The sequence below is a fragment of the Arachis ipaensis genome, chromosome B3 (genome assembly GCF_059453495.1).
Source record: "Arachis ipaensis isolate K30076 ecotype BB chromosome B3, ASM5945349v1, whole genome shotgun sequence".
NCBI lineage: Eukaryota > Viridiplantae > Streptophyta > Magnoliopsida > Fabales > Fabaceae > Arachis > Arachis ipaensis.
Genome location: NC_142438.1, coordinates 44,505,883 through 44,529,049, shown reverse-complemented (window position 1 = coordinate 44,529,049; position 23,167 = coordinate 44,505,883). Strand labels below are relative to the sequence as shown.

Sequence of the window (23,167 nt, the reverse complement as noted above, 5' to 3'; positions counted from 1 at the left end):
ACCCACGAATTTGAGGGCCTTATCTCAGTTATCTGCTTCAACTCTGTTCTTTCGTTGCCACCAAGAAGTTGAGAACTGAGAAGAACTCACTCTCCTTCTTCGACCTTGAGATTTTGAATGGCGCACTCTCTTTGTTTTGCTCCTATTTGTTCCTTAAAGTCCTCGAACCGACCAGGTACCTTTAACTTTCTCTGTGAGTGTGCTTTCTCGTGTTTTGCTGGTTGTTGCAGTGTTTATGTAATTGAATGCGACTTCGTTTTACTTGAAATAGGAGTAGTTACTGGAAATTCGGTTGTTCGAAAAGCTTTTCCGATAACAGAAGCATGCCAGAATGCTAAAGCTCGAAAATTTCAGTCTTTGGAGGTTAAGGTGAGATTGAATTCAGTATCCCATTTATAAAGTATGATGCTTTGTCTTTTCATTTGTTTTATATCATAAATGATAATTTGTTCGCAGCAGAGAGAGACCATTGGAGCTGAGCTAATCAGTTATTTGTGTTCAGTATTCAATCTTGTGATAATTAAATTTAACTGGCTGGGAGAAAGAAAACTTATTCAGCATTGAACTTTGTTGTTAGGGACCTTCATGACATTGGGCGATCAATTTCCATTCTTTGTCAAAACAGTGGAAATTCGTTAATTGTGAAGGGTTGAAGTTCTATGAAAGGATTTTGGTCATTTGAATTTCATAAATTGATTCTTCAGGACATGAGTATATATTTAGTTTTTCTTGAAAAGTTTGATGTGGTAGAGCATGTATCAAATGTCACTAGTTTTCTATTTATTGTGTATTGCAATGCAAGCACCTTGAATTCCTTTCTGAGCTTGATTGAATACAGGCTGCGGAAGACAACAGTCAAAGCACCACAAAAACAAAGACCATTGTTTGTCCTGACTGTGACGGAAATGGTATGTGGAAATGTTGGATTAATTGCCTTTCTATGTTGGTTTTCCACCTTTTTATAGTTTTCTTAATGAGTACCTTTATCTGGTTTCATATAGCAATTGCTAGTTTCATATATCATCCCTTTTCCTCGACAAGTGTTTGGCAATAGTGATGGAAATCTGCACCAATAGTGATGGTAATAATGATATTACCTTACAATGACAATGGTATGCTAGTTCCATTAGGGATCTTGTACATTTGGAAATGTGGTAGTGGCTCAGCCTTTATCATTTCGTTCTCCATGTGACAAGGCAATTAATTAGCCTGGACATACCTTCACATAGTATTGGTAACCAATTGCCAATGATAGTCCTCTCCTTTTTGTATTAGTGCAGAATATTTATCATTCTTGATGATAAATCATGGTTTCTCATAATGCCTGCTTGATGCCAGCTTCTCTTTCTTTTACTTTTTAATTATATATATATGTGTGTGTGTGTGTGTGTGTGTGTGTGTGTTGGTCACAATTAGAACAGATAGTTCTAATTTCTTGATAGGATGAGCTGGCAGATGTTTAAGTTTGTTCTTGATAGCGTTCCATTAGAAATATCTTCATTCATGTATAAATCTTTTGCACTGGTTTATTATGCTTTTGTTCTACTATCAGGTGCAATCTTATGCACTCAATGCAAAGGCACTGGAGTTAACTCGGTAGACCACTTCAATGGACAATTTAAAGCTGGTGGATTATGTTGGCTATGCAGGTAATTAGATCAAAATGTTCAAGTATGAGCATGTGTTCTGAGCTATTTTTTCTGTGGTATTTGTTTTTTTGCGATGCCATTATGTACTTGTATGTATCAATTTCCAATAGAAATATTGAGTGTATGTATAAACATCATTGTCGCTGCCACATCTTGCTTGCATCATGCGATTTCAGCAATACTGTAATAAGAGTCGGAGACTGAGAGACAGACTGCAATAAGTTTCAGTATTGTGTTTGGTGTAAAGTAGGAGACAGAGACTGAAATAAGAATGAAGCTCTAATTTAATTTGCACAAAGGGTAAAGTTTGAATTAATTAATTGAAATGGAGTCTTTTAGATATAAAATGTTATTAAAGTTTCAGTCTCCGTCCCCAAAAATTTTAGTCTCTTGTGTCCCCACTGAAATTTTGAAGACAGAGACTGAAATTTTAGTACCAGTTTTTCTGGGCCAACAAATATGATACTGAGTCTCATCTTCCAGTCTCCGTCCCAGTACCTCAAAACAAACGCTACCTTAGTCTCAGTCTCTTAGTCTCAGTCTCTCTTCTAAATGCTACCTAATTGTGTTGGTATGGATTGCCTGTCCGGCATGACCAATATACTTCTCATATTTGTATGACTTCCCTTCCCCTCTTCATAACATTGTTGAAAATTTGGGTACGAAAAGCACTCAGAATATAATACTTTGTTCAAGTCTATTAAACATAATGGCAAATCTCTTCTTTGTTTGTGATTAGCTACAATGGAATCCTATCAAACATACATGTTTCTTGCAGGGGTAAAAAGGACATCTTGTGTGGAAATTGTAATGGGGCTGGCTTCATTGGTGGATTCATGAGCACATTTGATGATTAGAAGATTGCCTACATTGAATTTTTGAAGATTCCCCATGGCTAAAGGAAGAGAAAAGCAAGTTGGAATCCGTTTGTTCATTTTCTTTTTTGTTGTATGTGTGATCAATGTTATAGTACTCTACAGCTGTGACAATAAGATTTTGTTTGAGTTCATGATTGTTCCTTGGTCGATTAAATAAACTTCAGGTTCTGTATAATTAGTATATGCAATTTGGAAGATGTTCAATTGATATTTGATAATCACTTTTCAATGTCAGACTAATAGTTTGAAGAAGTTTATTTTTCTTTTAAATGAATTTTTAAGCAAGTTTCAGTTTGGTTGGTTCCAACCAAGGGATACTCAGTTAATCATAAAAAAGAACCTCATGTGCATAGTTAGCAAACCTATCTCTGCTTGAATTGAAAATTTAATAGCATATACTTCACAATCATCATAATATAAAGGATATTGTTGTTAGATACATTTCATAAAATGTTCTTAGCTTGCAGGGCAATGAATGCTCATTCTCAAAGTAATGCACCAGACAGACAATATTTAATTATATAATTATAATGACAGTACAACTCCAATATCTGAGTTACATGTTGCTTTTTGATTTCATTGGTATATTATTACAGGTGAAGATGGATCTCAGCCAATATTATGAATTTAAATCCTTAAGATAGTCATTGCATGTATTTACTTTCTGCAAATTGCACCAGATTGAAGCCGTGTGCACTGATGCGTCCTTCATTGTTATTCTGAGAGTGCATAAAGTTTATAAATGAACACATTATTTACAGAGGTATCATGGCAGCAGCGCCTATGATTGTGACAGTATCAAACGGAGAACCTCGCCTGACATCTTGAATGTTTTCTCCGTTTCAGCAAGACAACGATTCTTCTCTTCTTCAGTCCATCCCTGAGAAAATCACAAAGGAATCTATCAGAAAAACTGCACGGCAATGTAGTAAAAGGATTATGAGAGTTAAAGAAACTTACTTCAGTAACTTTGTTCAGCTTGTCCCTCACGTTCTGTAACAACTGGGAAAGGTTGCCATCCCATTTATAAAACTCTAACTCTTTCTTGTTAAGCAACTTTTCAGCTACCTGCATTAGTGAAGATTAAGATGCAAGAAAATCTTGAGTACAGAACAGGTAAACTATCATATATTTTTTCAGTTTTTCTGCCACATGTTGATAGTTTGAGATAGATTTAAAATGTATAGAAATATTACAACCGCTAAAGCTTTATATGCTGCTGTTATGAAAAGGATCAACCCTGCAGTGGTGGGATACCACACACATGCAGAATTTTGTTTAGTCTATTCTTCCTTATTTTAGTTTTAGTCTGCTACGTCTACATCCTTTATAATATACAGTGTTTTGACGCTAATATTTTCTTAACAATCAAACATATATTCTCTTTGTTTTGTTAATTAAAAAATAATTTAAATACAAAATGAATTAGTAGCAATCATATTTTTATACGAATATCAAGAATATTTGGTGTATAAATAGCATTTTTCTTTCAGTTTGGTAATTAATTGGAAGTGACATCATTTGAACCTTTGCCATCAGGTGAAATAAAAAATGTTATATATACACCAAAAATCATCCACCAAATCAATCAGTATATATGTGTATAAATATATGTATAGTTTTATTTATTTTTAATTTGTATTTTGTATTCCAATATGTATTTTATATGACTACGAGTGACTGATTTAGTGGCTATTTTTTGTGTATACCTAGCATGGTTGGGTTGAATTTCAAAGGCTAAGTGAAACAACATTCCATCAGTACTATTGATTAATTACCAAGAATATAGCATAGAATATAACAGAACTATGCAGAGATATCTGCAACTTTGACATAAATGGAGTTTTACATGTATCTGATCTGTTACCTTTTTCCCAATCATTCTTCCACCGGCTGAATGTGCGAAGTAGATGTTGTAAAAGTGGCAGATAAAGGCTTGCTCGTCGCTCTCCGACAACTCCTTGAGATACTTGGCATAGTTAAGACCTGGTGAAGAAGGTTCTGGGATGGCATGACCTTCTTCCTTGAACCACTTCAAATCTTTTGCCAAATTTGCACACCTTTCCAACCCCGTGTTCCTGAATTCATCATCTGCACAAGGACATCAAGAGATTCAATCATGTAATAATCATAATCGGTCCTGCTAAGGAAACAATAAGAATGATTTTTTAATTTGAATCATAACGGTTGTAACTAACATGAAGGGTAAAAAGCATGTTGGATGATCTTCTCAAGAGTGTCAAAAACAACCATGCTATCCACAAGAAACTTGAGGTATCCATCAATGGTAGGGTCCCATTTGGAAACTGATCGCTCCTCTGGTTGCTTAGGTTGCTTCTCACCATCCCTAGCCTGCTCCCTTGTATGCATCTTCATAGACACAGACTTCAGTTCCTCCACAAACATCTTCCTGGGTGGAGCTTCAGACACACAAACAAACTCCATAGACATCCTTAACAATCACAAATCTAAAAGGATATTTGATTTTCTTTTCTTGTTGAAGTTGCAGTGAAATAAAAGAATGAGTGCACGGAACCTTTAAATAAGCCAAGGAATGGAATGTTGCACAAGTAACAGGTTTAATCTTCAACTAATTATATAATAATAATAACATTACTAATAATATAAATGTATTGTAAACCATGTAATATAAAACTGCGTGACGTTGAAATTGTTCTGACTAATGGGTATGTATATTAGCAAAGAATTTTTTTAATCAAATATGACTAGAAGTTTTTTATTTGATATTTTTGCGACTATGTTGGATATAATTTCTTTTAATTTTGTGCAATCTATATTGGTATCTATGATTGGAGGATCATATTTTATATTCTATATTTTATATCTTTAACTTCATCCTTATCAAGTTATCGGGTTTTTCTGCTCTCTATCATCCTTGAGCTTTAAATTTATCCGCTTATTTGTTTTATTTTAAATTTATTTCCTAGAATTTCTTTTCCTTAATTAACTTCATGAAAATCTGGGGGATTAAAAGGTTTAGGTACTTGTTGCATGTTTAGGCAAGAATATTTATTTGGGAATTGGGACAAAAGTCCTTTTCTTTTTTATTTTATTTTCCCCCTCCCTTGAGGGCTGAGGCCTTGATGACATTTACAACTTTGTTAGATTCTTCTGTGCTGAAAATTGTTTTATACTTTTGCGCAAAAGTATAATTAATTTAATTATCAAACTTGTGGAATAGTTTACTCATTCGCTTATTTAACTAAGTGCTAAAGGTTTAAATATTATTTTGTATATATAATAATATATTAATTAATAAAAAATTTTAAATAAAATTTTAATTTATAATAAATTAATTTTTAACCTACTTAATTAAGAGATATTTAAGAAAAAAAATATCAAACTTACTAATTGTAATTCCTACTCCTTTCAAATACACATTTTGATTTTTTTTTAAACTACTTATTCTTTCTTATAAAATTAGTAGACAAACTTTTCATCCCACCAAATTTAATGATTTTTCACTTTTAATTTAATATTTTCATCTTTAATGCTTTTCTTGAATTTTCTTCGTTTACCATAATTTACATTCCTTTAGTATGTTTATTAATATAAATTAAAATTAGTTTTTTCCCTCTCGTTAGTCTCTACTCTTAAAACATTCTTCTTGACCTTTAGTATTCATTAATCATTTAAAAATATTATTAGTATACAAAAATTAGTCACTAAATAAGCGGATTTTTTAAATAAATTAATTATAAAATAAATAATTTGTAGTGTTTTTATCGATTTACATTGCCTTATCTCGTTTACAGTATAAACGAAATAAGGTTGTGCATATCTCTTTTACATGTTTGCAAACGTGATAAACGAGATAAAACTTAGACGCGCCTATATAAGTAATTCGTTCACAGCGCCTCTTTTGTCACTTTCCTTGTCCATTACCTTTATTTCTCCCTTTCTCGAATATTTTTCTTGATATTTGTAAGATACTCGGACTTTATGGCACGCGCGGACACACAAAACAGAGCATCAACCGCTTGAATGTGACTTGGCACATTGCGGGAGGGTCACAGGATCTCTATTCAACCCTTCACAGATTATTAGCCTATGTAGGAGTACTAGGTCTGGTATCAGCATGATTGCTACGTTAGACATCTCTCTGGCGAGGACGTACTTGATGATCCCAGGCTTTCGACACTACCGGATGACGTGCAGTCTACTGCCAGTCAGCCCAGGGACATGCTTGACCTTTCCCAGGATGTTCCTAATCGTCGTAGACGTGCCAGAGAGGTTCGAGCAGACACTCAGAGGCCAACTAGGAGGGAGAATGGTGCGAGGGACTGTGGAGCAGCGGTGGGTCCTCGGAGGGAGCGGGTCAAGCCTCATAGAGAGAGACTAAATGTCGAGTTTGAGGAGGAGGCAAAGTATGCGAGATAGGAGGACCATGGTGACATACCAGCCGAAGGGAGGACTCACCACCACTACCACCACCACCTCTAGTCTCACAGACGCATTAGGTTCGAAATGATCCTTTTACCTCCCCACCTGGTTGGGTGGATCTGGGTGCATCGACGAGTGGTCATGATAGATCCATGATAGAGGAGATCCAGTTCGACAAGGTATTCCAGATTCACACGACAGACCAGTAGATCATGCATCGTCTTGCGAAGCAGTTCTGCATAGGCAGATAGCGGAGTATCGCCCAGGAGTCTCATTTTTCATTAGCTCCTACATCTACCTTGGTGTGGGCTCCTTCCTGGTCACTGGGGTCCAGCACCTCGTATGGTACCAATCTCCCCTCGGGTTCTCAATATGTGACACCCCCCATCGATCGATTACGGGCGATTGATGACTGCACGCCCTTGGACCTGCACCACCATAGTATCCACCCGTAGAGCTTCAGTACCAAACACAACCATATGCTCTTGGCCCATACGATCCTTCTCAGGTGTACTCACATCCTCCACCACTATCGCTGCCAGTATCACTGCTACCAGTACCATCGCACACATGGGCTCCACCGACTCCATGACCTGTCAGACCACCTCGTCGGGCACAACCTCTAGGTTGTGGCATTAGGCATCGGTTGCATTACTCTCACGACCAGCACCGATGATGTATTTCAGATGCTTTTCATATTATTCAGTTTGTATTTTATATTTTATTGTTATTTGTACTTTATTTAAATTGAGTAATGAATTTTATTTATTTAGGATGTTTTTTGTATGTTACTTACTAGCTTCGTGAACTTTATGTAGTTTGTGTACCGAACTTAATTTAGATTGTGTGATGTTGTTTACTTAGTACAGTACCTCATTTCAAGTATAATATAAAGAACGAAATAAACATTACATTCGATTTATAATAAATGAAATCAACAACACAAATGGTATAACTAAACTATATGACTACAAGACACAACTAGAACAAACATTATAAGCCAACAAAAAACACACTTCTAATTATCCTCTGTTGGTTGGTTGGGACAACCTCTACGGGTATGTTTGGTTTACCTGCAGAGCCCACACCGTTTCTCTTGGCGCTTGACCTCATCCATATCATTACAAAACTCCGTGGAGACTGGTTGGCCGGTTGCTTTCCTGCGCATGACAGGATTAGGACGCAAATGTGTCTCGTAACACTCCGGCCATAGCTTCTTGTCCAGGATCGGGGGAACTCAACCTCGTACAACTTGAACACGGCCTCCTGTGTGTACACTAGATCCACATATGTCCCCCACTCGACATTTGTGGCGGCACAAGCAGTAAGTGCATGACGACAGGGGAAATGAAATGACTGGAAAAGACCACAGTCACATGTCCCCTCACTCAACCGCACACGAAATAACCCTTGCTCCAACCCTCAAAAGGCTTTAACTCATCCACCACAAAGACTAAGGGCCTCCTGTTGCAGTGTATAGCACGCATCTTCAGATTTCCTCCCTATTCTTCTTAACAGTTGCCAGTAGCTACTGTGAAAACCGATTATCGGCCGCCATTTGGGCCTATGCCTCCCAACCATTCTTGACAAGCAACTACTGTAGTCTCTCGTAAGTGCATCTGATGATGGCTAAAATTGGTAAATATTGTGTACCTTTCAGAACTGCATTAATGCACTCAGACTAGTTGGTGGTGATGTGCCTAAATTGTCGACCACTATCGCAATGTTGTAACCATATTTTCTTGTTGACTCTACCAGCCCAGTCTTCCATTTCTCGCAATAGTGTCCTCAAAGCACCCATGTACCACTCGTACCTAGCCTTACTTGGACCATAAGCAGCATTCATTAGATATCACTTTCCCTCGACAGATTTGAAATGAGACATAAAGTTCGCCGCCATGTGCCTCATGCAATACGCATGGAATGCATTAGGAGGCAGTCACCCGCTCTCATCGATCGGCTCTAAGTGTGGCCTTGATCGCTTGCGATCTATCAGATATAATCAAAAGCCCTTCACATGTCATCTCAGGTTGGTAAGAAAGAACGACTAGGACTCTATAGTCTCAGACTTAACAATTGCAAAGGCCATAGGAAGGATGTTACTATTACCGTCTTGTGCCACTACAATTAGCAACATACCCTTATAACACCTTTATTACAAGAATGTCACGCTTCTAACTGTGCCACTCTGATAGCGAGGATATTACGACCACTTCTATATATAACTATAATAAGTAGAAGCCTTTTGTAAGATCCCTAAAATACCCTTACTTCTCTTTTTTCTAAACCAAAATCCTAACCCTAATTTTGACACAACACACTCCCTCACACACACTCACCAAAACCCTAGCCACCTTTACCCGTTACCCAACAGCAAAACAAAAGAACAGAAAGGGAAAAGAGAAGAGGGAGAGAACCGAAGAGGGAGGAGAAGAGGAAGGAAGGGAGGTGGCACCGGTGGGCGTCACTGCCACCGTCGCCGTCGCGTGTCATCGCGAGGAAGATCAGAACCGAGGGAGAAAGAGAGCTGCGCAAGGAGAAGGAGGCGTCAGCGTCTCGTGGAGCCCACGTCACCGTCGTCACTGTCGAGGTCTTCATCGTCGCCGTCCATGGAGGTTCACAAATAGAAGGAAGACGCGTTGTTCTACCCAGAGCCGCTGCGGGAAGGGTCGTTGCTGTCAAGCCCAGCCACCATCGCCGCCGTTCGTGCCTCCATTTTGCACCGCCAGATCTGTCGCCGGGAGAGAAATAGAACGCACGTGGAGAGAGAAGGGGTCACAGGGAGGTTCTATGGCCGTTGGAACTCTGTTGCTGCTGCCATGGCCGCCGCGCCTCTGCCGCCAAGAAACGCCTAGCTGCCGCCGTCGAAGCCAGCCTCGCCGTCGTTGTCATAGATGCAGATTTGGAGCTTCGAAGAGAGAGGAGTACCCAGAGAGAGAGAAACGCAAGGAGGAGGGACCATCCGCTGCTACGCTGTTCATGTCGTCATTCGGATGTACCTAAACCAAGCCATCGTCATTGCCGCCGGAGTTGTTGGTGCTGCTGGAGCTGAACTGTTCCCGTCATTATCCTGATTCCCAGGACTATTGCCAGCTCCATCTTGTCGCTACTCCGGTCCAAATTCTGTGCTCATTTGTTTTATTCTACTTCAATCCTCCTCATCTTAAATTTGGCACTCTGGGTTTGGTATCTTCGGTCCCTTGGGACCACATTGTGAGTAGGCTTTATATTTATAATTGTTTGGCTTTAAGTTTATAATTATTTTGATATACGATGCTTTGAACTTAATTATACTCACAAAGATTATTATCAAAAGATTTTAAATTGGTTTTACTAATTGATTTATTAGAACTAAAAATTTATCCTTGTTAAGCTTATTTTAATATGTACATGAGACTATATATTTTTATGAGACTATATGTATGTTTGAAGAAGTTTTATATTATTTTAAAGCATTGATTTTACTCGAATATGTATTTTTGAAGTATTGAAATTTAGTTGGTACTCACTTATTTTGGAATTGTGAAATATGTTTGAAATGCCTTAAGATTGAAAAAATATGATTGAATATGATTTGGATAAAAAAGTATTATCTGATTTGATTTGATTCGATACCTTATATATTTGAAAGATCAAAGATTTATTGTATTTGAAATTATATGTTTTGAATTGGTTTGGGAGGCTCATATTAGAAAACCGTAGTTAACGGCAGTTATGACGTTAACCTAGATGCATCTGGCTCAGACCTCAGCTAGCAGGGGCATTGCTAGCCTAACGTGTAGGCCACACGTTAGATCTGTTATTCCGTACGGACACACTAGAGAAAAGAGCTACCCATAGAGGTGGAGCCGTCCAAGTGTGAACTTTTGATTTGATTTCTGTATGAGAACTCCTTTATTGATTCACTTATTATTATTAACTATTATTTTCTAATTAAAATTACTTTGATGATAATGTTTGTATAGTCTCATGTTAATTATAGATCTATTGTCTAGTCACTGAGTTGCAAAACTCACCCTTTTTTTTTACAAAAATTTTCAGGAACAAATATTTGACTTTGTAAGACTTTCTATTTAAGAGTAATAGTCTGTAATGAGTACCTATTCTTTGTCGAATTCCTAGAAGTATATGCTCCATATGTCACAGGCAGGATCCAACCATTCTTAGTTATTTTAATTTTTTTTGTTAAAAATATATAACTATTTATTTTAGAACTTGTAAAATATTTGTAACTTGCTTATTCAATTTATATTTGAGTATGTTAGGCTTGCTATAGGATTATTTTTCTGAGCTCTGGTTATGACTCATTTTGGGTCGTGACAAAGTGGTATCAGAGCTTAGGTTTAATCTGTGTAATATGGAGCAAGCGTCCTATGGTAGGATCACAATTGTATAAATAGAAGCGCGCCTATTTGTACAAATTGTGGCACTATCAGAGGCCTATAGGAATGTCATCATTATCCTCTGTGTCATTATTGTCTTCTGATTATTGTGATCATGTGTCCTCTGCCACTTTTGCTACTCCTATCCTTTTCTTCTACCCAATCTTCGGTTATCCTTTGGTAGGTTTCTTTAACGTTTTTTTCAATGGTTTCAGTTTCGGCTCCGGTTCGCAATTTCTCTCGTAGCCAGTTCTAATCTTTCTCGCTTTTGTAAATGCATGCTTTAATCTTCTTCATCTTCGTGTTCTTTACGATTCCTGATGACAATGTTTTATGTATTATTTAGAAGATTTGATTGGTGTTTGATGTGCTTCATTATCTAGTTCCTTTATAGAACTTTATTTGAATTTACGGATTGCATAAATTTTCTTAATTGTTGATCGAGATGCTTTGTTCTGGATATTAGAGTTTGTTCTTCTTATATTAATAATCTTTGAAGTTATGAGGTTTGATTTGTTTGTGATTTTGTCTTTCTTTCGAATCAATAATTTTGAAAATTGTTATTCATTTGCTCAAGGAGAAGAATTATGTGATAAATATATGAATGAAGTGTTATTGTTGTTTGTTAGATTGATGATTTTCTCTGCTTAGGTGTAGTGAATTATTTGGATGATTAATTGGCTGGATTGAAAATGTTTTTCAATCTAGAAGTTCGGTTGAGCTTTTCTAATTTGCTGATCTAGTTCTATTATGGTACTATGTTGTCAAATATGGGTTTTCTATTATGGAACTATTTTTCTGATTGTTCAGGTGATATCTAGATTATGCACGCTTGCTTTTTGTTGGTGATTAGATTATGAATTTTGCTCTTGGCTAAGATCTAAAATTTGAAAATTTTTTCGACCTTAGTTTTTTTGAAAATTTCATTGCTCTCAACTAGTTTTTATTCTCAGAGGTTTAGAGAGATTAGTTTTCTTAGTTTGTAGTGCTTTGTGAAATTGGAATTATAGATCTTACATATTGAAAATAATTTCTACTGATTTTCAACGGAAAAGACTAGATATCCAAATCCTCAAAGCAGAACAAATTTTATATACAACTTTTTTTCCTTGTTATATTCAACTAATGATTATAAATCATATGATGATTATCTTGAATATGTGTTAAAGTGTAACTTGCATGTGAGTGTTAGCCACTAATTTAGATAGTTGCTTGCTGGTATATGTTGCTTGATTAATGATTATTACAGTAACTAACATAACAAATAAGTAATCTGAGTTGATTGCTTTTGAGGGATGCATGAGGTTATTGGTTGCTGCTATAAAGTTGTTCAATAATATGTAATTACTGCTGAATTGATGATTGATATAGTTGTAACTTGATGAATCTTGATTGAAAATTGTTAAAATCAGTTAATAGTGAGCTAGGAGATTTTCATATCTTATCTTGTTCATAAAGTGTTTATGGTTTAAAATTGACTTTCATACTTATGCAATTGTTTATTTATTTATTTTTGTTGTTATTCTTCCATGAACAAAGAGTCAAAGAACTAAGTTCTAATTGCTCAACTTATACGTCATTTGCTTTATGATATAGTGATGGCTCTCTATTATTTAATGCTATTTCCTTTAGATATTTCGCTTTTAAGATATCAAGGAAGAATTTTTCCTTTTAAATTCATATGATTAGTATGGTAATGCTCACTTGAGAACCATGTGCTTGTACAACAAATACTGTATTGAGGCATAAACTCTTATATGTTACATATGTTTTCTTTTATGATTATAGAATTATGTCGGAAATATTTTAAATTGCCAGTCCATCTGTATTTGACACCTTGCACTGAAATTGTGGGCGATGGAGATTGAAAAATTTCTTGTTTGTAATGTATGAAAATTAGGGATGTCTAAACTCTAAATAAATTAATGAATGAATTTTTGTACTGTGAGTTCTTTTTGAGTCATTGGGTTTGATCTTGAGTTGTTCCATCATAGCTTGTTAACCTAGGAAATAATGGGTATAGATTGATCATAGTTTGATCTTGAAGATGTAAAATTTATCATTAGTTTTTTTCTTTTTGTGAGTTTCCTATTTTTATTTGATTCATTTATTTCGGATTTTATCATATGTTGTGTAACACCCCAATTACCCTAAGACTTACCTCTATCTGTAAAGCATAGGTTAATCAGAGGTTACGACAGTCCTAAGGCTCATACATATTTATATATATAGAAGGAAATAATATAATCTAGAAGCCTGATGAAGGATTAAGCTCAAAGAAAGAATTACAAAAGCGTGAAACATTCACACGAAGCTAACGCATAATATACAAGGTATAGGTATAAGAGAATAATTCATCTACAAATACAAGAATATAATAATCATAGAGAACTAGCCGCAGCTTGCGGAATTTAAGCCGACTAGTTACAAATAGACAGATACAGAGTTTTAGAATTAAAACAGCTTATACAACCTATCCCTCAAATAAGCCTCTATGGCCATAAAGATAATTATACAAAAGGTGAGAGAATACTATGACGAAAGTAAAACAGAAATAAACAAGGAACGAACCATACTCCGCTCTGTCACCATATCCGCAATCTCACAGAAGTAGATTACGTCCTGCATCTGAAAAACAACAACAAAGTATGGAATGAGAACTGGAGGTTCTCAATATGGTAACCGCTCCCAATGATGTAAGATGTAAGGCTCCGGGATGCTGAAAGCAATCCTAGAACTTCACATCACATACGGATATTCAAGCTTAAGCGAAATAAAATAAATAACTAAGAAACTTAAACCATAAACCAGGGTTATCTAATCTTAGGGGATTCTAACTAATACTAATCACACCGCTGTATCCCACAGCCTCCGCCAACCTAACCTCCGTGCGATCCCATCGCCACCGCCTGCCTAACCTCCTCAGCACCAGACAATCACAAATAATGCAAGTAAGTAAAACAAAGATAGTATTCATTTACAGCAAGTAATTCAAGAAGCAAGTAGACATGTTGTACAATTAGGCACACTCAAGTAATCAAAGCAAACAAGCATATAGAAGATGCATATGATGAATGCCTATCCTATTGGATCGTGATATCACTTGTCGGTCCGTATATGCCAAGCTGACACATCCTCTCGAATGTAGCCTTTTCTGCCACGCCAGGGATATAGTGCCCTGCACACTCATGCAGTAGCTCTTCTACTACGCCAGAGATATAGTGCCCTGCACACTCATGTAGTAGGGAGTCTACTACGCCGGGGATATAGGCCCCGCACACTTCCTGCAGCAGAGAAGGAAATAACCACAACAAATCATGCAGCAGAACAATCTGCCACGCCAGGGATATAGGCCCTACACACTCTCAACAACGCTAGTCATGCAGCAGAGAAATCTGCTACGCCAGGGATATAGGCCCCGCACACTCTCAACAACTTATATTCATGCACCAGAGAAATCTGTTACGCCGGGGATATAGGCCCCGCACACTTCCATATAATCCAACAAGTCCATCAACCTCAAATCATCACCAGACATTATCATTTCTCATCTCAAATCACTTTCAACAACCTCTACTCATGCAGCAGAGAAGTCTGCTACGTCAGGGATATAGTGCCCTGCACACTTTTCTTCCATATCCACCAAGCTCATAATAACCATCATCAGTTCTTAATTCCATTCCGAACTCGTTAGTCCATTACTTTCTCAATTTCACAGTCAATAATCACCAAGTCCACTAATCTTTCTTTTCTCTCAACCAAACTCATCCTCAATACTCCAGAAACATAGGCCTCCGTTTTCTAACTTTTACCAAATTACCAAGTTAAAAGCACCTAGGACCTTCTCTACGTTTTGATATCCAAAAACGAACCAAAAGTCTTAAATAGGTATCACAGAAGTTTACAAGCCTAATTCTTCGTCTCTAGACTCAAAATGGAAGTATGCTATAGATTCGAACCCAGTTGAAATAGTTTAGTTGAATAAAATAAAAAGAAAAACCATTTCTCTTCCAAAAACTGATTTTAAGTTTGAAATCTCTGCACCAAGACAGCAAGCTACCATGTTCTTAGAAAATCCACCAAAAATCATATTTTCATTCGATGAATTTGAAATTTTCCAGAAATAAACTAGACTCATAGAGATTTAAATCAGTCAAAGTCTCATAGAAATATCATTTTTCTGGAGAGAGTTATACTGATTACAAGTTTACTTTCAAAAACTAGTTTTGCTGTCAAAATAGCTAAGAGCTCTATTTTTAAAACGAGCACAACTCCTTCCACAAAACTTATAATAGTCTGAAATTTTGACACAAACAAGAAAATAGTCCAAGTCTCAATGTCCTTTTGGTCCCACTCAAAATTATGGTTAGAATTGGGAGATATAGGCTCAGAAAGTTGCTGTTTCATTATGTAGCAGCAGAAAATCAGTTTTAAAGTAACAAACTTCAAAAATTTATATCTCCTAATCCAACTGTTAAACATTAACCCAATTTTCCAGGATTTTTCTGCACATCACAAAGATTCGAGAAAAATTAATCCCATTCAATTGTGATGGTTATATCGTTCCCAAAAAACTTCTGAAGCTGCTGCCAGAAAATAGATTATGCAGAATTTTGCCAAACCTCAACTTTAAAAATATTTCAACCAAAATCAGACCAAAACCATACCAACTCCAATTTACCTCATAACTCACCCTTTGTGTCACAACCTACCATTCATACCAAATTTTTCATTCACCCTTCAATATCCTCAACCTCAAATATCAAATATATAACACTATAATCATTCCTCCACCAACACCTTCACCAATCATCATTCTTTCACTATCAATCTTCATCAACAACCTCGTTCATGCTTTATACTAATAATCAGCCATATACATTCATTCAAGTTCACTATACATCATACCTCAACATCATTATTTAGCAACAATTACAAAGTCAATTCATCAAGTATCATCAAACAACCAACATCAATAACCACTACAAATCCTCATCAATTCCAACAATTTATCACCAAACAATAACTAACATTAACCAACATCATAATACATCATTAACGCCAATGATCCTCAACAATCACCATCATCATACATATACCATAAACAACCACATATCCAATTCAATCTTATTCTATGGTCAACTAGCCTAAGTGTCCAAAAACATTACATATTACTTAAAGAAAACCGAAATCATACCTTGGTCGATTTTTAAACGCACCAAACACCAAAACGAAGCCACCAAGCTTGATCCAAAGCCTCAACCAACTCCAACAAATACCCAAAACTCAATCTAACATCATATGTATAGCAAAATCAAAACCTAGAAACCACAACATACAACACCACAAGGATTTAGTGAAACCTTACCTTGTTCAACGAGATTAGGGGTAAAATCCATCAATTACTCGCTACTAGAGATCCCCTAAACAACCAAAACCACAAAATCTACTCAAAAACCAAACATAAAATCACGCAGAATCTAGAGCTGGAAACTGGGAATGGAGACGTGAGATGTTACCAAATTTCTTTGGATAGAAAGGAAGAGATCGTCGAGAGCTTTGTATGGCCACAAATGGCTCGTCAATCGGAGCTCCGGATCAAAAGTTATGGCTTACGAAAGGTGGAGGTGAATAGTAACCACTCCCTTCTTCCTCTTTTCTCTCATAACCACGCCCCTCTTTCTTTTGGGGAAGAAATGGGCTGAAAAGCTCATTAAGTGAGCTTATATATGTTGGACCTTGGACCCGGTCCAACCTGTTAGCGTTTTTGGTCACCTTTAAGATTAGTGTCCGGTTTTCGATTCTAAATTATTTTTATCCTTTCAAAATAATAAACTAATTTTCTAAATCTTATTTTTCTCAAAACTCAGTACCGGGCAGGCTTAAACCGGTTCGACCGGTTCGGCTGCCAGTTCTCGGCCTTTCGCAGAAAATACATTTTCTGACTCCGAAAAGTTCATTGAAACCAAATTTCACCTTTATATTTTCAAATTAAAACTTCTAAATTTTGAATCTATTCCAGGCACTAAAATTATTTTATTAAAATGGTTTTGCGTGAAAAAATTGGGTTCTTACATGTTGCATTTGCTTGTTTTGAATCTTTCCTTTATCATTATGCTTTGATTGATTGTGTTTGGATATTTCGTTTTGTTATAGTTGTTGATGTTTAGAAGTAGAAATTTTCAAGTGATACTATTTTTTTATATATATGCTAGCTTCTAATTTTGGATGCAACATCTATGTCCTTCTCCTAATTTACCCTCTCAATTATTTGCAATACTCTCATTATTTTTGGCCTTTTTAGAGTTATGATGATGATGTTGATGAGGAATGGTTATGGAATAAGGAATATGGTGAAGCTTTTTCGGTGATTTCAACATTTACTTATGCCCTAAAGCCTCTTATGCTATGATGATATTGTTCTGCTGGACTTTGTTTTGTTTTGTTCACTTTCTAGTTTTGTTGAAAAATAAATCTATATTCTATCTTTAGCTGTCACATCTTGTGGTATGATTGTTGAGCATAGTGTATACGGAGAGCTAGAAATTATAACCTACGAGAAATAGTTCTTCTAAACTCTTTCGTTTCTTTTATTTAAGTAATGGTAATCGTTAGATTTGGGAACGTTAAGTGTTCTTCTTGGGATGGTTTGTGTTGAAGTATGCGCTATAATCATGCCGCGTGATTTGATGTATTGTTCATTCCGCTATATTTCATATCGGGAGTTCCATGTTTTAATTCTTGTTGAAATGAAATTTGATTATTTTGTTTCATGTCCTACATCTTGTGCATATCTAGATCTTATCATGCTTTTGGCTATCCCATAGATTCTCGACAAAATAGGTGTTGACGTTACATTCCTTTACGTGAATTATGTAACTCCTTGATGTAATCTGAACTTGCTTTATTATGTTACATCATATCTTCTAGTATTCTCCTCGAATTCTTATTCTAGATCTTCTTTGAAAAGGTTTTTGATTTTATTCTTTTCTTGCCTTATTGTGTCTCTAATCATCCACTTAAATCTTTCTGGAAAAAAAAAACTGCCATTGACTTTGGTTACCTTCTTTTAGTGAACTTTGTACTTCTTTGATTCAACTTAAACTTGTTTTGACCTAATGAACTATCTTTTCTTTTATTTTTCTATCAAAATTTCTTGATTCAGATTTTCTCGTTAAGATTCAATTGACTCTTTCTGGCATACTACATTGATTATGTACATCATTGTTTAATTGCAATCTTAATGCATCCTTCTACGTTCGTGCGAATACTATTTATGATGTTTACTCTTCTCTTCCTAGATTTTGAATCCTTTTGAGTAAACTCGTGCTTGTTTCGATGTCACGTGCAATTCCCAGATAGCAAACGATACGTTAGTTCATTAGAATACAACTTATCGATGTTGAAGTTCAGAAAGTTGTGATTCTAAGGCTTGACGTGGGTCTGGTTACTACCAAGGAGATGTACAACAGAACCAAGAGATTATGAAGTAAAAGTGTATTTTGAGGAGATTGATAAACTAACTGAAAAGTGCTATGTATATCTAAGTTTTTAAGGGAGCGAGAGTAGGTGAATGCCAATCGCATCGTTTTAACAGAAACCTATCTTGTAACTTTTGCACCTCGTTATACTTCTTTCTCATATTTCGTAAAGTGCTAAAATCAAGTAAAGTTTTGCAGGTTATATCAATTTTCGAGGACGAAAATTTTTATAAGGAGGTAAGAATGTAAGATCCCTAAAATACCCTTACTTCTCTTTTTTCCAAACCAAAATTCTAACCCTAATTTTGACACAACACACTCCCTCACACACACTCACCAAAACCCTAGCCACCCTTACCCCTTACCCAACAGCAGAACAAAAGAACATAAAGGGAAAATAGAAGAGGGGGAGAACCAGAGAGGGAAGAGAAGAGGAAGGAAGGGAGGTGGCGCCGGTGGGCGTCACTGCCACCGTCACCGCCGTCGTGTCAACGCAAGGAAAGCCAGAACCAAGGGAGAAAGAGAGCTGTGCAAGGAGAAGGAGGCGTCAGCGTCTCGTGGAGCCTGCGTCGCCGTCGTCCCTATCGAGGTCTTCATCGTCTCCGTCCATGGAGGTTCACAAACAGAGAGAAGACACGCTGTTCTACCCAGAGCCGCCGTGGGAAGGGTCATCGCTGTCAAGCCCAGCCACCATCGCCGCCGTTCATGCCTCCATTTTGCGCTGCCAGATCTGTCGCCGAGAGAGAAATAGAATGCACGTGGAGAGAGAAGGGGTCGTAGGGAGGTTCCACCACCGTTGGAACTCTGCTGCTGCTGCCATGGCCGCCGCGCCTCTGCCGCCAAGAAAAGCCTAGCCGCCGCCGTCAAAGCCAGCCTCGTCGTCGTTGTCGTAGTTGCAGATTTGGAGCTTCGAAGAGAGAGGAGTTCCCGGAGAGAGAGAAACGCCAAGGAGGAGGGACCATCCGCTCCTGCGCTATTCCTGTCGCCGTTCGGATGTACCTGAACCAAGCCATCGTTGTTGCCACCGGCATTGTTAGTGTTGCTGGAGCTGAACCGTTTCTGTCATTATCCCGATTCCCATGACTATCGCCAGCTCCATCTTGTCGCTACTCCGGTCCAAATTCTGTGCTCATTGGTTTTATTCTACTTCAATCCTTCTCATCTTGAATTTGGCACTCCGGGTTTGGTATCTTCGATTCCTTGGGACCACATTGTGAGTAGGCTTTACATTTATAATTGTTTGACTTTACGTCTATAATTATTTTGATATACGGTGCTTTGAACTTAGTTATACTCACAAAGATTATTATCAAAGGATTTTAAATTAGTTTTACTAATTGATTTATTAGAACTAAATATTTATCCTTGTTAAGCTCATTTTAATATGCACTTGAGACTATATATTTTTACGAGACTATATGTATGTTTGAAGAAGTTTTATATTATTTTAAAGTATTGATTTTACTCAAATATGTATTTTTGAAGTATTAAAATTTGGTTGGTACTCACTTATTTTAGAATTGTGAAATATGTTTGAAATGCCTTAACATTGAGAAAATATGATTGAATATGATTTGGATAAGAAAGTATTATCTGATTTGATTTGATTCGATACCTTATATATTTGAAAGATCAAAGATTTGTTGTATTTGAAATTATATATTTTGAATTGGTTTGGGAGGCTCGTATTAGAAAATCGTAGTTAACGGCGGTTATGACGTTAACCTAGATGTATCTGGCTCAGACCTCAGCTAGCAGGGGCATTACTAGCCTAACTTGTAGGCCACACGTTGGATCTGTTATTCCGTACGGACACACTAGAGGAAAGGGCTACCCATAGAGGTGGAGCCGCCTAGGTGTGGACTTTTGATTTGATTTCTGTATGAGAACTCCCTTATTGATTCACTTATTATTATCAACTATTATTTTCTAATTAAAATTACTTTGATGAATAATGTTTGTATAGTCTCATGTTAATTATAGATCTATTGTCTAGTCAATGAGTTGCAAAACTCACCCCTTTTTTTTTAAAATTTCAAGAACAAATATTTGACCTTGTGAGACTTTCTATTTAAGAGTAATGGTTTGTAATGAGTACCTATTCTTTGTCGAATTCCTAGAAGTATATGCTCCATATGTCACAGGCAGGATCCAACCATTCTTAGTTATTTTAATTTTTTGTGTTAAAAATATATAATTATTTTTTTAGAACTTGTAAAATATTTGTAACTTGCTTATTCAATTTATATTTGAGTATGTTAAGCTTGCTATAAGATTATTTTCCTGAGCGCCTGTTATGACTCATTTTGGGTCGTAACACCTTTACCTAAAATCCTTAAAAACTTTTCTTCTAAAACACACACACACACAAATATATCACATCATTATAGCATTCTTTATTTATAATCATAGTCTATACAAATAATATACAACATATATTATGATTACAAATTCCTGTCACTCTTTATAAATGCATAACCAATAATAAAGCGAGGAAACACAATAACTAGATACAAATTAATCCTCAAAATAAACTATTTTACGTCCAATGCTCAGTAAGCTTTTCAAAGGCTTATTCGTCTATTTCCTGAAAAATATAGGGCTGTAGGGGGTGGTGGTTTGGAGTGAGTGTTAGGGTTAGGTTTGTTTTGGGTAAAGAGGGATAAGGGTGCTTTGATAATTTTTTAATAAAATTAGAGGGTAGAGTAGTAATTAAAAATTAAATTTGACCCAATAAAATTATTTCAAGTACATTATTTATTCATCAATTTACTAATTGATTTTTTCAAATAAATACTCTAATTTAAAATTAGAGATAATATAATTAATTTTCGTTTATTCATGAAATTAAATTCAAAATCCCAATATTCAAATTAAATTAACAAATTTTCATTATTTTTCGATGACTAAAATTTTAAATTTTAAATAAAAAATCTAATTATTATGAAAATTATATAAATCCTAATTAATTTTAAACTAAATGTCTCATAACTTTGATTTAATTACTTTTTCGTAAATATTTTTTGAAAATAAAATCATGAATAAATATAATAAATCACAAATAACTTATTATTTAAATTTTCAAAAATCTGGGGTCTTATAACCCCCATATTTGTCCTACAGGTGCGTGTCATCCACGGAGACGAAAGGCTTATAATGCTTGAAAGCTTCAATTCAAGAAGGAAATTTCAAGAAAACCTTATCAAATTGGCAGCAGTCATGCACCACCAACTGCCCATCATAGTACAGTATCTCAAAGAAATTTCAAGAAAACCTTATCAAATTGGCAGCAGTCATGCACCACCAACTGCCCATCATAGTACAGTATCGCATTGAGATCATATATTGTGCCAGGACATTAACTCTGCAATGCTTGTAACAACTGTGATACCTTGTTGTATGATTCCTCCTACTCACCATATATCTATGAGATATATATATTTTCAAAATATGTGAAAAATTATTTTGAAGAGTTACATCTCTTCATAGAGTTGTGACTTATTCAAAAGTTATGCTTGTTAAAAGGTTGTAACTATTTGAATAGTTATGTCTGTTAAAAGGTTGTAACTATTTGAAAATGTGCGTCTGTTGAGTACGTAGCTGCATGTTGCATGTACTTCGTCTCTATAAATTGTTCTCATTTCATTATTGATGTATAATCTATCTCAACACTTTCTTATGCACAAAAGAAATAATAGAGAATATTATTCTATAAATTATCATTTAGTGTAAGGCTTGACTATGTGAGTGCATAAACAAGTCAAGTGTTCTTCATTGTATCCTACAGGAAATTCGTCAGTAACCCATTTTGCACACCATTGTATATTGGTGGGGGCGAATTAAGCCTAAAGGAAAGTGTGTGTAACACACGCCTTGAAGAATTACGCTATTTGATTCACTATCCCCTTCTCTCCCAACTCACAATCTTTAGGCTTAATTATTCACCAATAAAACAAAATGGTCACTGCAACAATTAAGGAGATGACGTCGGATTTTGTCAAGTTAGAAAGATTTGATGGTAAAAATTTCATACGATGGCAAAAGAAGATGCACTTCCTCCTCACAACACTAAAAGTGGCATATGTTCTTACCATACCAAGGCCACCAGAAGTTAAAGGGGAGGCCATTGCAGAAACACGAGCCAGGCAAAAATGGGACAACGATGACTATATATGCACCAGGCACATACTCAATGGCATAGCTGATGCACTGTTTGATGTCTACCAAAATGTTGGGAGCGCAAAAGAACTATGGGACAAATTAGAGGTAAAATATATGGCCGAGAACACAACAAGTAAGAAATTTCTTGTCACTCGCTTTAATAATTATAAGATGGTTGATGATAGATCTGTTATGGAACAACTACATGAAAT

The 23,167-nt window shown here is 36.1% G+C and overlaps 2 protein-coding genes across 2 annotated transcripts; one reads left to right on the top strand and one right to left on the bottom strand.

The window, feature by feature from the left end:
- The first annotated feature begins 34 nt into the window (after positions 1-34).
- Positions 35-2,779, top strand: LOC107630431 (protein BUNDLE SHEATH DEFECTIVE 2, chloroplastic). The gene is made up of 5 exons (XM_016333551.3): positions 35-175; positions 272-369; positions 839-908; positions 1,553-1,649; positions 2,428-2,779. Exons 1-5 carry the CDS (start codon positions 118-120, stop codon positions 2,504-2,506), a joined length of 402 nt encoding a protein of 133 aa, XP_016189037.1. The 5' UTR covers positions 35-117; the 3' UTR covers positions 2,507-2,779.
- A 144-nt stretch (positions 2,780-2,923) lies between these two features.
- On the bottom strand, positions 2,924-5,092 carry LOC107630429 (heme oxygenase 1, chloroplastic). The gene is made up of 4 exons (XM_016333547.3): positions 4,726-5,092; positions 4,395-4,618; positions 3,488-3,595; positions 2,924-3,407 (listed from the first exon to the last, which is right to left on the bottom strand). The coding sequence occupies exons 1-4, from the start codon at positions 4,976-4,978 to the stop codon at positions 3,309-3,311; spliced, it is 684 nt and encodes a 227-aa protein (XP_016189033.1). The 5' UTR covers positions 4,979-5,092; the 3' UTR covers positions 2,924-3,308.
- Positions 5,093-23,167: the final 18,075 nt, after the last annotated feature.